General features: G+C 41.5%; 2 protein-coding genes across 9 annotated transcripts in view; one reads left to right on the forward strand and one right to left on the reverse strand.

Annotated features, from left to right (window-relative positions):
* Window positions 1-1,919: 1,919 nt before the first annotated feature.
* On the reverse strand, window positions 1,920-10,994 carry LSM7 (LSM7 homolog, U6 small nuclear RNA and mRNA degradation associated). 2 transcript variants are annotated; one of them, XM_001372539.5, is made up of 4 exons: window positions 10,857-10,994; window positions 10,643-10,733; window positions 4,271-4,342; window positions 1,920-2,261 (listed from the first exon to the last, which is right to left on the reverse strand). In XM_001372539.5, the coding sequence occupies exons 1-4, from the start codon at window positions 10,860-10,862 to the stop codon at window positions 2,119-2,121; spliced, it is 312 nt and encodes a 103-aa protein (XP_001372576.1). In that variant the 5' UTR covers window positions 10,863-10,994; the 3' UTR covers window positions 1,920-2,118. The 2 variants fall into 2 exon arrangements, with proteins under 2 accessions (XP_001372576.1, XP_056678196.1); XM_056822218.1 differs by lacking the exons at window positions 10,643-10,733; window positions 10,857-10,994 and adding exons at window positions 8,125-8,176; window positions 10,394-10,535.
* A 293-nt stretch (window positions 10,995-11,287) lies between these two features.
* Window positions 11,288-18,257, forward strand: part of SPPL2B (signal peptide peptidase like 2B) — a 44,548-nt gene continuing 37,578 nt past the window's right edge. For all 7 annotated transcript variants that reach the window (XR_008917367.1, XR_465811.3, XM_007489329.3 and 4 more), the window contains exon 1: window positions 11,288-11,425. Coding sequence is in view for 5 of the 7 variants with exons in the window: in XM_007489329.3 (XP_007489391.1) it covers window positions 11,378-11,425 (48 nt within the window). In the remaining 2 variants the exon portion in view is untranslated. The remainder of the gene's footprint in view (window positions 11,426-18,257) is intronic.

Here is an 18,257-nt window from a genome sequence, read left to right on the forward strand (position 1 = left end):
CCAAGCCTTAATTTGTAGTTTGCCAATTTCGAAGGTGTAAGTAAATGTTCATTTAACAATTTAATAATAATTTAATAATAAATTTAACAATCTGCCCACCATCTTGGGGGAGCTGGTTCTAGCAAATGCCTGCTTTTAGTTAGAAGAGCCCTGAAAAGCTAAGCCCAAATCTCCTACAGATGTACTGAAGAATGGGATTTGGAGTCAGAGGGTTTGGGCTTTTTTTGCCCTTGTGATTTTTGGGAAAGGCCCTGGAACTTCCCTAGTTTCCTCAACTACAAAAAGAGGACTCAATGGCATCTTGTCTCTTCCAGCTCTGGACCTATGAACCTCCCGGAGTCTCAGTTTATGAAAGGAGGAAGTTGGACTCAATGGCCTAAGAATGAGAGAATTTCAAAGTCGCCAAGGGCTTCGGCCTCTAGTTTAACCCATCCCTAAAAAGGAGCGCTCTATTCTAACGTGCCTAGTGCCTCTTTTATGTTCTCTTTCCTCATTAGAACATAAACTTGGGGGCACACTATTTTTATTTGGATCCCCTCTTAGCTCAGCTTAGGACAACTCCTGGCCCAATAAACATTTCACAAATGATTGTCCTGGGGGGGGGGGGGGGTCCCCCAGTCATTCTTTGCCCAAGGGCCTCAGTGAGGGGGAAGCCTACTACCTTCCAAGGAAGCCCCTGGCTCTTTGGGATGGCTCTAATGGTAGGAAGTTTTTTTTTTTTTTAATCCTTACCTTCTGTCTTAGAGTCAATACTAAGTACTGGTTCTAAGGCAGATGAGTGGTAAGGGCTGGGCCATGGGGATGAAGTGACTTGTCCAGGGTCACACAGCTGGGAAGTGTCTGAGGTCACATTTGAACCCACAATTTCCCATCTGCAGGGCTAGTGCTCTAACCACCAAGCAGTCTAACAGTCCTTTGCAGTAGCACCTTTCCGTTTAGAGAACTTGATTACTGAACCCCTTGAAAGCAGCCACTCCGTCTTCTCCAAGTCTTCCTTTTTCAAGCCTTGGGTCCTTCCGCCTATCCTCATACGACATAAATGGAGCCCCCTTCATCATCTTAGCGATTTTTTCTCTGTTCCCCTTCTAATTTATCAGTCTTTCCCAAGGTGCAATTTGCAGAACCAAACATAATGCTTTAGATGTTGTCTGACTGGTACTACATTGGATTCTGTACTGGAATTTCCCCATAATCCTAGATAACAGAACTGCCTCTTACTGTAACCTCATTTTAATAGGCATCTTAGCTACAGTACCACTACTGACTACTACTGAGCTAGCCCACCATCAAGAACCCCAGATCTTCTTCCAACAGCTATGAAGCTAGGTCTCCCCCAGACCTTATACCTGTGAAATTCAAATGTGAACTTTAAGACTACAGGTTGGGAGGCAGCTGGGTAGCTCAGTGGATTGAGAACCAGGCCTAGAGACCAGAGGTCCTGAGCTCAAATTTGACCTCAGACACTTCCTAGCTGTGTGACCCTGGGCAAGTCACTTCACCTCCATTGCCTAGCCCTTACTACTCTTCTGTTTTGGAGCCAATACACAGTACTGACACCAAGAGGGAAGGTGAGGGTTCCAAAAATAAAAAAAAAAGACTACAGGTTGTCCCAACAATCTTAATGTAATTTCAGGCTTCAACAGAAATGCACAAAGACTTTTGGGACAGCCTATATTTATGCTTACTCATTTCCAACTCGTGAAATTTGGCTCTATGCTATAGCCTGTCAAGATATCTTCGAATCCTAACTCTCATCTCTACTAGATTCCACAAGAGCATGAACAACCTTGCAGTTGTTTTCGAGAGCTCACGGGACCTAGAAATTCATTATGGTAAGGATCATGTCAAATCTGGGCAGTGATTCTGCTCCTTCACCACCAATTCCAAAGGGCAAGAAAGAAGAGCTTATGCTTTACACATTTGTTTTGTAATTTTATTAGAAAAAAAAAATACACAAAAAAAGGGTCTTTCTTCCGTCCCAGTTGGCAAGTTGTAATGAGGGAAGGTCACTGAGTCCTTTCAGAAAAGGAAGGTATTTCCCTGATAAGCTGAAAATTCTTAGCCCTGTTCAACAAAGCTGCTGAGAAGTCGTCACATCTGTCTGGACACAGCCAGGGGCTATCCGTCCTGCTGCTGGATGAAAGGGTTTGGAATGGCCTCCATGCCATCCTGAGGGCAAATCAGCACCACAGAGGTCCCTCTGCACACCACTAAGCCTAGCTGGCGTGTGTCTTCAGTGAGCTTGTACTGGTCATCAGGATCTGAAAGGCAACCACAGAAGAGGGGCCTAAAGTCAAGAAGAACCACCAGGGCTTTAAGTGAGAGAAGCAAATTCTTCTTTCAAACATGATTTAACAGAGCATCTTTTTCTTCCTCTTCCTCCCTCTGAATCAGTATAGGAGCTCCTGTTTATCTGCCTTACAGGTCTGCTTCAAGAAAAGTTATTTTTGCTTAATCTAAAACCACCATAAAACTATGAATTACTGTTCCTGTGGAGAAAGGATATCCACAGAATCTTGTGACTAGTTAATCCCAGGAATACTGCACTATGCCTCTGAAAGATAGAAAAGTCCTTTATTAGGTACCTGACTCCAAAGGGTTCATGAGAAAGCTTTGGGGCCTGTTGTATAGGGGACAGCCTGGAGCTACAAAGTATGAAGAACAGTAGATGTTTGAAACTGCAAATTGAAGCAGTCAACTTCAGAGTTCAAGATGCTTTTTAAAAAAACAAACCCATGCCTTCTGTCTTAGTAACAATTCTTCCCCTCCCTCCCCATCCAAGTTTTTAAACCTTTACCTTCTGTCAGAATAAATTCTACATATTGGTTCCAAGGCAGAAGAGTGGTAAAGACTGGGCAATGGGGGTTAAGTGACTTGCCCAGGGTCACACAGCTAGGAAGTATCTGAGGCTAGATATGAGGTCTGGTGCTCTGTCACTGTTACCCAGCTGACCCAAGGTTCAATATACTTTGTGATAGTCCAAGAAATCTCTCTAGTTTTCTGGGTCAAATTTTAATCCTACTGGGCTGTCTATAATGCAAGACAACTTAAAGTCTTACTTGCTAAATACTTCCAGTTTCCATAGAGGCTCTCAGTCTGTGTCAATAGAATTAGGAAACCAATTGGATACACCTGCTGCAGACCACTCCCCACAACACTTCTCAGGGACTCAGCAGTCTTACCAACTGCGCCTGGGAGGAGTGGGGAAAGTTTGGTGTAACTACAGGCTAAGTGTGACAGGCAGGTAGCCTCTTAGCAAGCCACCAGACTTCCTTCTCTGCCATGCCCAGAAATCTATGGTGCTTAAAGCTCTGGTAGCATTCCCCAGGGTATGCCCCTGTCCTTCACTATCTGGTTCCAGAAGTATTTGGGGAGCAAGTGATTCCATAATACTTCCCACTTTTGTTCCTGGTTATCCTGGCTTTCAGTACTTGTAAGCCAGACCCGAATCTTCCCTTTCCTTAAATGTGCCAAATAAAGGCCTACTGCTTTCAACACTGAATAGTCAGGCTAGTTCTTCTATAAATCCCCAAACCATTGGACTGGATCAGAACCCTTAAATTATAAGAGAAAAGGTTCCTGTTACTTCTTTAGTGTCAGTGTGGTTTGAGAAATCCTAGATGAGTGGCCAAATTGGCTATAATAAAGTTTACTTAATAGAATTTGAACTGTAGCCACTGAATGAATAGGCTATTGGATCTATTAACCAGGCCTGTGGAAATCAAACCCAAGTGTAATTCCTGAGTGTGTTAGTCCAGGGTCATAGCTGGATCATGTTTGAAATGGGCTTTTCTCCTCAGACCCATTTCTACCTGTTGAGACAGACCCCACGTTCTCAGGATTTAGAGCTAGAAGGAACCTTCAGGGACACAATGTCCCAAAGCCCAGATATAGTATAAACCACAACAGTGGCAATAAGTGACGATCAAATTGTGTATAACACTCAGATTAAATCTGGGGACCTGGCTGTCCTGGCTGAGCTTGCTCTCCTCCCCTTCCCTCATCACAAAGGAGAGTCTAAAGGGCTACTTATAGCAGGAACTTAAAATATCCAATTAAAGAGTTTGTGACTAAGAATGTTTCTCTATCGCTTAGCATTCCAAAGGAAGCCTGCTGCTAAAGCTAAATGGATAATGAACAACTGGACCCCAATAAGGTTAACAAAAAGAATTGTATGATAAACAAAAAAGGCATTAATACGAAATATAAAATGAGAATTTTAGCTCATCAGATTTATCATCAACTGAGCTTCCAAGTTTTGCCCACCTACCTCTCATATATTCAATGGTGCCATCAAGTACCAAATTGAGCAGAGGGTCAAATCCTTTTAGGATTCCACTGGCTGGCAAAGATGAATCAGAAAGGGAAAAATGAGCATATCATCTCACAAGCATATAAAACCAATAAATTAAAAGCAACCATATAAACAGCATTAAAAAAAAAACCTCTCAAAACACTTGCCCACTTAACCAAACCCTAGATTTCCCTACATATGTACTGGAGCCAAGGATGGTGAATTTAGGCAGATAAGGGGTCAATTCCCTACCCTGGCATTTAAGGTCTTCCATATCTACCTCCAACCTACCTTTCCAGACCTTTTACACTTTTCTTCCCTTCAGCCAAGATAACTCATCATGATCCATGCCAACCTTCTTTTCTCTTTCTCCAAGTCTTTGTATTTCCTTTGTATTTCCTTAGCAGGTCACCCTTCATGCCCCACCCACCCTCCCCATCCCTCTCCACTGAAATATTTTAGATTCTTTATGGCTAATTTAAGCTCTACTTTCCTTATAGGATTTAGACCTGGAAGAACCCATAGAAACCATCTAGTCTGGTTTCTCATTTTGTATAAATAAACTGGGGCCTAGCAAGCAGGTTAATGCAAAGATCAGAGCCAGAATCTGAACCAGGGTCTTCTGACATTTCACCTATAATTCTTCCTATGCCACTGCCCTGATCCTCTCAGCTAGTGATCTCTCCCTCATCAGATTTCATGCCTCTCGGTTTAAGCATTTCATCATATCCTAATTCACAGTTATTTCTGCATGTGTTTTGTTCCCAAAAGTAGACAAGAAATTTCTTGAGGGAAGAGACAATGCAATTTTGTCTTTATATCTCTGGTGCCAGAAGAGAAGGCAATTAATAAAGGCTGGGTGAACTGTGTACAAAAAGATCACCTAAGAGCAGATTATATGCTATGTATAGAGAAGAAACCTCACTGTGACCACAGATTAAGGAAACAATTTAATAAAAGCCAACAAACTTCTTAGGTGTTCCCTACATTCAAAGCCCTATTTGAGGTGTTGTGGGACAAAATCAAACAGTCCCCACCTTGGGCCCTTTCTAGGGGTGCAAAGAACCTTACATGTAGTATGCACACATAAGAAAAGAAAAGTTAATTTAGAAAGAAGAGGTTCAGGAAAGGTTGGATATGAGGCTGGACTCAAAGCATTTGCAGACTCTGTCACAGAGTGGAAGGAGAGGCAGACTGGGGAGGTAGGAAAGAACCAGAAACCCAGTGAATTTAATTGGGACAAAACACAAAGTAAATGAAAGGTAATGAAATGAGTCCAGATTGGGGCAAGATGTTTCTGAATGCCAGGCCCTGGAACTTGGTAGAGGGAAAAGAACACTGGATTGGTAGTCAAGGCCTGGGTTTGAATCCTAGTTCTACTATTTGGATGACCAGGTAAGGTTATGTCTCTGAACCTCATCTAAGAAGAGTTTCCTAAAATCTGAAGGCTTCAATGAGGCAATCTATAAAATATGGGGGTCATAATCCATGACATCTGTAATAGCTATCAGAGAATTCTATTAATTTCTGATCTTTTCTCACTATGAATCCTATTTTTAAAAAATGTTTGAGCATCAACTATATGCCTAACTTGGCACCACATATATATATATATGTGTCATGGAAGACTTAAGAAAAGCCTAAAATTCCATTCCAGTTTTCAAGGAGTTTATGACCTTGTTGTGGAAACAGAACATAATATACCCTCCCACACTAGCTCTCTAAACTGAGAGCATTTTGACTACACTCCAATTCAACAAATAAACAAATACTATGCACAAAATACTAGAGATAAAAGGACAAAAAATAAACCTGTCCTTGCCCTCAAAGAGCTTCCATTCTACAGGAATGTAATTGCTAAGGTACCTTCTTATTCTAAGGATCTATGATTACCTCTGGAAAACAACAGAAGACAGAGTTCAGCTTTATAATAGTGTAACCATTAAAGTATAAGCTTTCATAGCTTAAAACCACACTAAGTCTTTGGGGATATTCTAGGCAATCAAGTGCTAAGTGAGGCAATATAAGTTGCAATATGCTAGAATTTCAGAGGCCAAAGAATCTTCCAGAAGGAGGGCAGAACTTCAGGTGGGCCTTGAAAGGCATATATTAAATGTACCAACCATTGTAGCTAACTCTTTATGGGGTTCCTAGATCCTGTCATCTGAGAGCCCTCTTCCTATCTTTCCAAACTCTCTGGGAAAGTCATCTATCCTTGTTGGCCCTCGTTCCTTTCTTCTCATTATCTTCTGAATCCTTTGCAATCTGGCTTCTAGCCTCACTGAACTATAACTACTTTCTTTAAGGCACCTAATGATCTCTTAATTGATAAATGTACCCTACCTTCCCGAGTACTCTGCTCCCCAGTGTTTTTGAAACAGTGCTTTTCTGGTAGAACCCTAAAGGCTCCTGCCCAGTCTCTTTTATGCCTCATGTCATGTCCACTGTTCTGAACCCTCATTTCTCTTCCCTCTACACTTTCTCACTTAGATTTCTTCAATAGTGCCTATGAGATCTCTCTGCAATGATACCAGATCTATTTTGTCCAGCCTTGATTTCTCTATAGAACTCGAAGTCCTGCCTCACCAAGTGTTTATTAGATATTTCAACTTCCAAGGCCCAAAGTGATCTAAATTGTAATATGTCCCAAAGCCAACTCTTTCCTCCCTCCAAACCATCTTCTCTCCCAAACGTGACTATAAAGGGCCTTGCCTTCCAGGCACCAGGTTTGCAAATTCAGTGTCATCCTTAAATCCTTACTCTCCTTCATCCCTTCATCTCATTCTATATCTCTCTCCAAGACACACGTGGTCACCATTCTCAGCTGGATTACTGTCGTCTAACTAGTCTCCCAGTCTCTCTTCCATGTACTGAACCCATCCTCTGAGACAAAACTGCCAGTGATTTCGCTAAAATGCAAGTCCAATTATGCCCTATACCCTTATTTCTTAAAACAAACAAACAAAAAACAACAACTTAGTAGCTCCCTGTTACTTCTAGAATCAAATTTTAAAAACGCCTGCTTGTCATGAAGCTAGCCAGGACCCTTTCTATCTACCCAGTCTTCTTAAACATCCCTCCCTCCACACTCTACACTGATCATTTTGAGTCTCCATCTCTGGAATCTTTAGTTTTCTTAAGTCTAATCATGCCCCCTGGAGGGGGGGGGGGGGACCCCTTGGTTGCTAGAGCCTTCCCCACCTCAGTCAGCTGGCACTTGAATTGGATAGTTTTGTCTATATATATACAGGCTGTGTCCCCTATTTCAATGCAAGTTCTTTGAGGGTCAGGGTCTCTAAAGTCTTAGCACTTATCCTACCTCTCATTGCTGTGTGACCTTGGGCAAGTCACAATCTCCCTGGGCCTCAGTTGTAAAATGAGGTCTCTTCCAGCTCTTGATGGAGGCTGTGTGTGATCAGCAAAGCTAGACTGTGAGATTACATGGTATACAAATGGTATTATCCCCACTTTACCAGATGAAGGAACCAGGACTAAGGAATGTGATCTGTCCAAGGCCACACAATTGATAAGTGAAAACACTGACTTGGGTGTTGGTCTTTTGGGTGCCTCCCAAGTACAATTTAGATGGAAGGAGAGAAGTGAGGGGAAGCCTAATTCCTCTTCACATGACAGTCTTTAATACCTGTAAGCATAAATTACATCCCACTAAATTTTTTCTTGAAAGACAGCATGGGTATAGTGGATAAAAATGCAGGGATCAGGAGACCTGGGTTTGAATCCTGCCTCAGACACTTATTAGCTACCATAGACAAGTCAATTAATCTTCTGGGTGCTCAGTTTCCTTATCTATAAGACAATATTTACACTACCTTGTGGTGTACCTTCACAGGCTTGTGGTGAAGTTGAAAGCACTTTGCAGACCTTAAAGAATTATAAAAATGTGAATTATTATTGTTTTCTTGTTCAGTGGACTGGCCTTAATTCCATCAATGAACTTTTTTGAAGTACCTTCTTACTCACACATCATATATCACACTCCACTTCTCTTCATATACTTATGAGACAATTTTGTATTTATTGTTTCATTTCCCTGACAGACTGTCAGCTACACGAAGGACAGGCTCTGTTATCATATTAATTTTTTAACTCTCTAGTCTGAAACACAGGAAGTGCTTAATAAATAGCTGTTAAAAATAAATTGGATATGAAGGACCTGGGTTCAAATCTAGCCTCAGATACTTCCTAGCTGTGTGACTGGGCAAATCACCTAAAACCCTGTTTGCCTAACCTTTGGCCATTCTATCTTATGTATTAACTCTATGACAGGAGACAAAGGCTTAAATAAATAAGTTGGACCCCTCAAAACAGAAAACAAAACTCAAAACAGAGTCTAAAGGGAAATTTTGTTTTACATCTGATTAATTTGTAACAGGCTTGTAATTTCACTGTTCTAGAGCACTCCTGATGCAGATTAGGGACACTGAGGGATTAAATGGTTTGCCCTGGTCACAGAGCCAGTGTCAGAGAATGGCCTTGACTCTAGGTTATCCAGATTCCAAGGCCAGTTTTCTAGCCATTAGGCCAACATTGTCTCTTACACTGCTCATACACTAAGCTTGTTTTACAGATTGTACTTCCCAAGTTTTAGTGTGGTAGAAGGGATACTGGTCTGGAGTTAGAAGACCAGGCAGGGTTCAGCTTCAAATTTTGCAACCCTGAATGGCATGATCTCTTTAGGACTCCCAATCTCTTTATCTGTTAAATGAAGCCACAGAAAAGATGATCCCCTAGATTCCTTCCAGTTCTCTATCTAGGATCTTACTGTGTATTCCTTGGGGGAAAGAAACCAATCTTATTTAAGACGCATTGTCTCCTTCAGGTCCCTTAGGACAGGGATCTGCACACAGCCCAGAAGCATTTATAGAGGACTACTGGATGCACTTCAATTAAGGTTTATTGTAGGACTGTCTATTACATAATACTAGATGTTAATTTATTTGTGTTTGCATTACAAACTGCAAATCCTGCCTTGACTAGAGAGTAAATTCTGGCTTCAGCAGATTGATTAATAGCCCAACGTGTCTAGAACACCCAAAAAAGGAAAAGAACTTCTACCTAACTTGGAGGGTTGCCTGAGGCACAAAAGTTAAATGACTTACTTGACCACAGCCACAAAGCCTGGCTAAAAACAGTGCTACCCCTCTTCCAGTTGTATCTGGAGAGATGGAGTAGATATGTGATCTCACCAACCTCTGAACAGAATCTTAGCAAAAAAAAAAAACCACAACCCTTTTCCAGGTCTTTCCTGATCTCCCCTTAAATTAAAACCTTCCCCTCTATTGATTAACTCCAATTTATCCTGGATATATCATTTGTCTAGTTATTTTCATGTGTCTCCCCTATAGGACTGTGAGATCCTTCAGAGCGGGAGTTGCCTTAGCCTGTCTTTGTACCTTCAGGGCTTACTTATACAGTGTCTGAAATAGTGATAATAATATCATACAGAATGCTTAACAAAGAAGATCCTATTTAAAAAACAAACAAACCCTTAGCTTCCATCTTAGAATCAATAACGTGTATTGGTCCTAAGGCATTAGAATGATAAGAGTGTTTCAATGGGATTTAATTTTTGTCCAGGGTCCCACCCAGATAGGAAATATCTGAGGCCAGATTTGAACCCCGTAGGACTCCTCTCTGGACCTGGCTCTCAATCCACTGAGTCACCTCCCGGACACAAATACTATCTTGTTAGATCCCCACTTTACCGATGAAGAGAGAGGTCAAATGACTTGCCCAAGGTTACACAGCTGGTAAGTATCTGAGGCTGAATTTAAAGTAGGGTCTTTGAGGCTTCAGGGTCTCGTGCTGTATCCACTGCACGACCTAGTTGTTGTCATACAGTTAGCCCTTAATAAATGCCTACTGTCCGAACTGACTTCCACGTCCACGAGTACAGATCAGCAACTCCTAGTTTTAGAGGGTCGACAAGCATAGAAATGTGATATGACAGCGAGTGTGTCAGAAGCAGCCCTGGACTTCCTGCCGAAGGTCTTGGAAGACCTTGTACACAGTTGGCGCATAATAAGTATACACTGGGTGGAATCTGTCTTTAGGGCTTTCCCTTCCTAGATGGTTTACCTCGCTCTTTGAGGGCAGAGGTAGGGGCAGGGCCCGGCCCGAAACCGGCAGGGGTCGGGGCGAGAGCCCAAAAGGCGCGGCGCCAAGCATGGTACGGAGAGGAAAGTATGGAGGCACTCCAGAAGCTAAGAGTATCTAGGTTCGGGAGTGGCATGTACCAATGGCGGGGAAGGCAGGGGGAAGCGGACAGGGACCCTGGACCAGACCATGTGACGGGAGCCACGAGGGGGAGCTCAGAGTCATTCTTACCCTCGCGGCCTCCCTGGAACTTCACGCGGATGGTCTTGTCGATGTACTTGGACAGGTCCAAGATGCTCTCCTTCTTCTTCTTCTCCTTATCCTGCAGAGAAAGCACAGCAGATCAGGGTCCCGGGCCTGTGAGCGCCGGGTCCGACCGGCCGTCCCCCTCCCGCCCTAGCGGCAGCAGCGGCGAAGGCGGCAGCGCGTAATCCCCTCGGCTCACCGCCATGTTGCAGCCGTCAGGGTCCCCTTTGCGTCTGACGCCTGCGCCCTTTCACCTCGTGGCGGAAGCTTCGGCCGTAGCGTCACGGCAGCGTCTGCGCAGACTGGGCGGCAGCCCCGAGTGGGCGCGGGGGCCAGGAGAGGGTGGCGGTGGATTTAAAGGCGGGACCCAAAGGTTGCCGGGTAACGTCTAGCGGCACTGCGGCGGCTATGGCTGCATGCTTTCCCTTCCCTCCCCACCCTCGGCTCGCCGCCATTTTGCTTCCGTCACAATCCACCTCATGAGCCGCTCCTCGGCCTTTCACCTTGCGCCGGTCGCCTGCAGGAAGTGGGGTGCGCAGGCGGGGAAGCCGCGGAGCGGCGCTGGGACCGAAGCGGGATAAAAAGGGGGGCCCAGGGGGTTCTGGGTAACGTCTGGCGACTGGGCCTGTGGTGCAATAGTCTGGCTCCGGCAAGCGGAGGCCCGAGCTGTCTTTCCCGGTCCTGCCCTGTCCTGCCTTGTGACCGGGACCTCAGGCGAACATGGCGGTGCTGGCGCGGCTGCTGGTGGGACTCGCCCTCATAGCACAGGTGAGGGTGAGGGAGAGGCCTGGCTCGGGAACTTTCCTCCTCCCCCCAGTTCCCCTGATCGGCCCCGAGACGTAGGCCCCAGCCCAGCCCGCCTCGCTGCACCACTTCCCGGAGCTAGAGCCCCTCCCCCACTTCCCCGTCCTCCTCCGAGTAAAAAGAGCCTGGTGTGAGCGTCCTCCAGATCACTGCACCTACCGGAGTTCCCGGAATGCAAGGGACGAGACGGTCTGGGCTCGGCTCAGTTTCCTTGCATTACACTGGAGGAACTTCCAAACATAGTACAGATTTTAGAATTGGCAACTTTTACCTCTTGTTATAGCTGGTGCCTTTAATTCACCTTTTAATTTCTCATAGATTAGGAAACTGAGGTAGCTCAGGCAAACTGGCCTACTTTCTGCTCCCCAGAACCCAATGCATCCTAGTACTGTGACTTGCTCAATTCCTAACTTCTTACTCATCTTCGTTTCTTGAATTCCTACCCATCCTTTAAATCTGTTATTTCTTTCCCATATCACATGAACCAAGTCCGTAAGGGGTCCTAAAAATCTTAGCTTTAATAGCTTAAAACTATTCAGAGTTCTAGATGTGTGACCTGGGCACTTCACTTATCCCCCATTGCCTAGCCCTTAATCTCTCTTTCATTGGAACCAATACACAGTATCATAAGAAAAGGAAAGGAAAAAACCAACACTAACAAGTCACAAGGTGACTAGTGGATAGAAAGCCAGGCCAGGAGACACAAGAGACTGGGTTCAAATGTGGTCTCAGACACTTCCCTGAGTAAGTCACTTAACCCCTATGCCCTTACTGCTCTCCTACTTAGGAACCCATATTAAGTATTGATTCCAAGAGAGAAGATAAAAGTTAAAAACATTTTTTAAAAATAAGACACTTGGGACATTCTGTGTATTGTGCATATGTGTGGACAAAACATAATTTTACACATATTTTTACATAAAATTAGTTTTTCTCTTCTCTTGTCCTTTTTTTCTCAACCCTCCTTCCTACCCCCATTGTAATTATCCTGCTCCTAGACTTCACAGCACTTTGAACTTTTTCCATCTTTTCTCTTATGGGTGTGTGTTGGTATTTTATCTTTTTACTATGGGGACAGGGGTTGTGCCTTATTTGAACTTTACATTCTACACACAGTTGTGACTTAATAAAATTAAGTCCAAGAGTCACACCTCTTCCCTCCTTTTACAAATAAAAAAACAGGTTTACTGTCTGTCAGCAATCAGTAAGCATCTATTAAACACCTACCATATATATCCTAGACACTGTGCTAAGCTAAGACATTAACTCACCTAAATTATTCCCTTAAGGTCACACAATATAGCAGGGCCAGCATTGGATGGCAAGTCTCCTAACTCCCAAGTTCAGTAGTCCTTTTTCCAGTTTTGCCCTGCCTTTTTTTCCCCTGTAATCATTGTAATTTTCTGACCTAAAATTCGTTATCCCACCCAGAATCTTCCTAGCCTAATGCTTCCCTAGCAATATTTTAATAACAAACTTATTTATACTTGGAGGCTTTATATTGTTTGTAAAACTTTGTGTTTGTTATTTAATTTATCAATTTTTATTTATTGTATTTATTTTATTTAATCTTCATAACAGCTCTATGAGGGATATTGTACAAACATGCCTATTTTACATAAAGGTTAAGTAACTTGCTTGTAGTTATGGAATAGTACTAGCTTTAAAGGTCCCATTTTTTTCCCTCCAAAATTAGGGAATTGAACTTCATGCTCTTTTAAGGGATCTTCCAGCCCTAACTCCTTTGAGGATTTCTATTAGTGATTATCTACCACCCAGTTATTGATTGCCCTTTGTAGCTCATTTTTTTTTGTGATTTTAAGTCCACTCTTTTAAGGAATTTGTCACATGCAGTGGAAAGAATACTTAATTTGTAATCAGGATCTGAATTTAAATCCTCCCTCTGTAACCTTGGGCAAATCACTTCTCCTCTCTGGGCTTGAGGTGTTTGGGTTTTTGTTTGTTTGTTTGTTTGTTTTTTAACCTGTAAAGTGAGGGAATTGAACTTACTAGCTTTGAAATCTGTGGTCCTATGAATATCTTTGGTGACATCTGAATATATCACATGATTTCACAAAACTGGCTGGGAATCACTACTAGGTAAACTCTTATTTCCACTTCCAGTCTGTGCTAGTAGTCTAGATTGTTGGATTCTCTCTGGGACTGTAGCAGTCACTGAATCCCCTTGTTAATAGTATTGATGATTTGCTTTACCAGGATGAAAAATAGATGGATCTGGGTAAATTGTCTTATATCTCAGGTCAGATTTCTCCAAATTCAGAATCACTTCACAAAGTTAACACCTTCCCCACATACATATATATATTTAAACACAATATTCCATTAATTCATTTGTTCATTTACTGAGATAGCACAAAGAACACTAGGCTTGGAGTTGGGAGATCTGGTTTTGAATGGATAGTGTTTACTAGCAGTGATTTCAGTTGCCTTTCAAATTGATGTACTTGCATTTGGATGAACAATCTTTAGAGCTTGTTCATCAGTGCATACAATGATGTGCTGTTAAATGTTTAACAACAATCTCCAAAGATGTATCCAGGACAAACTTTTTAAGTTTACTCTTAATTATTAATATTTTATCCATAACTTTAAAAAATCTAAACAATGGCAACAAAACATCAGGTCCTAATTTGCTAATTTGCAAGGTATTAAATACATTAAAAATGTAAGTCAGATCTCATGAGCAGATTTGATCTGGCTCCAGAATTCTTCCAAGGAGTACATGGATCTGGAATACACTCTGCAGATGGACAATGAGTTCAGCTCAGAAGTGAACAGAAAAGAGAGAGCAGGCTACATTGACTTTGGGTTATTGTATAGTTCTTATAATGATTCCCCACTCCCAGCAAAGACCCTTTTAAAAAATGTTATCAGTTTTCTTCCGGAGATGAGCAGCTGCTAGTCATAAAATATTATATAGCCTCTGAAGAATTGAAGTAAAAAGGTCACACAAGGAGCAATGGAGACTGTAACACATGACAAATTATGTAAGAGAAGCAAAGGATATCATCAGTCAAAATATACGATTGACACCAAATTTCAAAACTATGTTGTAAAGTGCAGCAAACTTCTAAACTATTTGGTTGTTTAGATAGGCAGTTTAAATAATTTAGATTAAGTATTTGGTGATAAGATGAGCAAGACCCAGAAGCAATTGAACACAGTCCAGTTTCTCAAAATACAAACCACTGAAGGAAGGACTTCTCATTCAATAAGATCTGCTAGGACTTCCTAGCTGTATGACCCTGGGCAAGTCACTTAGCCCCCACTGCCTAGCCCTTACTGATCTTCTGCCTTGGAGCCAATACATAATATTGATTCTAAGATGGACAGTAAGTGTTTAAAATAAACACATACGCACACACAACCTGCTAGAAAAATTGGAAAGCAATTCAGCAGAAATTCAATTTAGATCAGCATCTTATACCATATGCCACAGCAAGTTCCAAATTGCTATTATATATACAGGGTCATGAAAAAAATCTAAAGGAAAATGGAAGGGGAGTCTCTCCATCACTAATATTAAAAATACAAATTAAAACAGCTTTGAGGTTTCACTCATCAGATTGGCAAATTTGATTTTAGGAGAGGAAGTAGTAACTGAAGGGGGGTTATGGAAAGATAAATCCATTAATTCACTGCCTTGATGAATGCAGATTGGTCCCTCATCAAGAAAACAAATTTGGAACTGTGGAAAAAGTCACTAAGAAAAAAAAAGAAAAAATTGATATATTAAAGTATCCATAACATTTGTTGGGGGCAGGGGGAGACATTGTACCCTTTGTAGAATAGCTTAAACCTAAACACAATGGAAGATCATTGAGCCTTAAGAAATAACATATAGAGTTCAGAGTCTTGGAAAGACTTGTGGTTCTGAGAAAGACCTGTATTGTAAAGCATAGCAAGCAGAAAATGAGAACAGAATATATGAAAAAATTGATATAAAAGAAAGCACTGCTCAGCCTGAGAAATAAGATTAATCTATTAACTAACCTTGACTAGAGAACTGGATAGACTATACCCCTCTGAAATGGAATGGACTACAATTGTAGAATGCTGTCAAACATGATCATTGTGTGGATTCTTTTTGCTCAGCTTTTTTTTCTTTGTTACAAGGAAACATTCTATTGGGGGAGGAGGTGACATTGAAAGTGACAGAAGTATTTTGTTGTTATTGTTCAGTTATGTTTGTGTCTTCATGACCCCATTAGGGTTTTCTTGGCAGAGATATTGGAGTGGTTTGCCATTTCCTTCTTCAGCTCATTTTATAGATAGCAACATTTAAAAATGAGTAAAAGTTTTCAAGAATTATGTATAACTGACCACAATATAAATGAGAAGAGGAAAAACAAAACCAAAAAACCAATCCACAATTGAATGCTGTGTGGTCACAGTGACCAAACTTGTCACTTAACCCCCATTGCCTAGCCCTTGCCATTTTTCTGCCTTAGAACCAACCAATACATAATATTGATTCTTGGGTGGAAGGTAAGGATTTTTTAATAGAGAGAATTTATTTTCCTCCCTTTGCAGAGATTGAGGACAATTGATATGGAATATTAAATATATTATCAGATTCAGTCAATGTGTTTTTATTGAACTATCTTTCCCCCTCAATTTTTGGTTATAAGTGATTACACTATTAGTAGAGGAATATGTATTTTTAAATGAAGATGAATTTGGATCATATAATTTCGGAAAGCTTATGTGGAAATTTATTACACATAATTGGTAAAAGTCAAATATCTTTATAAGGGGGCAGGGTAGTGAGGTAGCTCAGTGGATTGAAAGCCAGGCCTAAAGACAGGAGGTCCTAGATTCAAATCTGGCCTCAGACAATTCCTAGCTATATGACCCTGGTCAAGTCACTTAACCCCCATTACCTAGCCCTTATTGCTCTTCTGCCTTAGAACCAACACATACATACTTGTGGTTCTAAGGTGAAAAGTAAGGGTTTTTTAAAAAATAAAACAAAGATGATAATATAAGAAATAAAAAGATCAGTTAAAATACAAACAAACATAAGAACTTGGTAAAATGAGTGTCACATTTGAGACCAAAGTAGAACCCAACAAGATAGTCTGTTCTTCCTTTGTTATCCACACAATATGAAGAGAAACTAAGGAAGGCTGCTAGCTCATTGTGAAGAGAATTTGAGGAGGACCTCCAGCCTATTTGGTGGATCCCTTATAGAGAGCAGTCTCTTTGAGGGTCCTAGGGGTCTCTGCTCAAATGTGATGTCACGGTCAGAATAAGAAGATGAGACACATCGTGCATTCAACCCATGTATGCAGGCATCACACACAGTGCTCTGCCATAGTACCGTGGTTCATTTATTATATAGGTTTTTTGATACATGCTTCTTTGTTACACAATTAATCTTCTACATATGTGACATTCTACATTTTGATTGGATATTATCAAATCACCTAAACAATACTCTTGTGATGTTACTACAACAAAGAATTCTGTGATCATTTACTAGGTTTCTATATCACTCTGTGATAGATATGATTAATGTGAATAAAGCCATTTGTAGGTTAGTACCCCTTGACCTGCTGAGAGGATCATTGTGCTTTTGGTCAGCTTTCACTATCAATCACAATTGCTTGGGAGATGAACAATAAAACATCTTCGTATCTAGGTGTGAGGACTTAAAGCAGACCAGTTTGGGGGTTTTCCTCAATTTACGAGTTCTGTTTTTCTTGTGTTACTTTGAAGTACCTCGCAATGCTGCTTGGCTTCTGTTCAACAAATTCATTAGAGTGTAATAACTGTAGGGAAAGATTTATTAGTACTCAAGCTTTTGACCAGTGTTTATTGCAAGGCCTTGAAGCGTGTCTTGTGCTTGAGAAAGGAGGGATTATGTGCAATAATCTTTGGGCTTTGATTCTGTAATTATAATCTTTTTGGGGTACTAACCTAGGGGGATTAAAGTGGGGTATATATTGATCCTATAAGTATTTGCTCTCATTTCTTCTCTACTGGGGAGAGAATAATAATCATAGCAAGTCCATTAGTGGGGGAAGTAGAGGAGAGAAGTCACAGGGGGATCAGCGGGGGCCTCAATTTCTGGGAGCTGCTTTGCAGACCTTATTTCCTCAGACTGACCATACCCAATCAGGGTATGATGACCCCCAGCACCCTTGAATTAAAATTATGAGAGGACAGATGAGTGTCAGGATGGACAGGCATGGATGGATTGCATTTGGCCCAATTGGAGGAAATTTCCATGAAATCACAAATCCTTAGAGTTTTGGCTTACAGATCGGAAACTACTCAGTGACTGGCCATAAAACTAGTAAATGCTAGGTTTGGGATTTCAACCCAGGTGTCTTGACTTTTAAGTTCTTATTCTCTTTGTGAACATGTTAACTTTATAAGGAAAGATAGACACTTCATTATGTTTGTGTGAGAGAAAATGATTCTAGTTTTTCTCCAAGTATTTTAAATGGGGAAACAAAGGATAATTGCTCCCACTGAGGACCTTCTCTGTGGCCTGTTCTTATATTTTGAGATTTCCAGTAGTCCATGATTCATGGGACAAAAGTGAAACTTCATATTGGTCCATTTGGATATATTTTCATACAGCATAAGAGTTGATTCTTTAGTTGATCCTTGATTTTTTGTGATTTACTGAAGGTGAAGACAAAGGTGTACATAAAAGTTTGGTTTGAAGAATGAACCTGGTACAGTGGTATTCTTATGGGGAAATGAGATGGGAGGAGTCATTATAGAGATCCATCTTTCCCCAGGAGAAGTCTTTGTGTGTGGG

This window comes from Monodelphis domestica, chromosome 3 (assembly GCF_027887165.1).
Source record: "Monodelphis domestica isolate mMonDom1 chromosome 3, mMonDom1.pri, whole genome shotgun sequence".
Lineage (NCBI taxonomy): Eukaryota > Metazoa > Chordata > Mammalia > Didelphimorphia > Didelphidae > Monodelphis > Monodelphis domestica.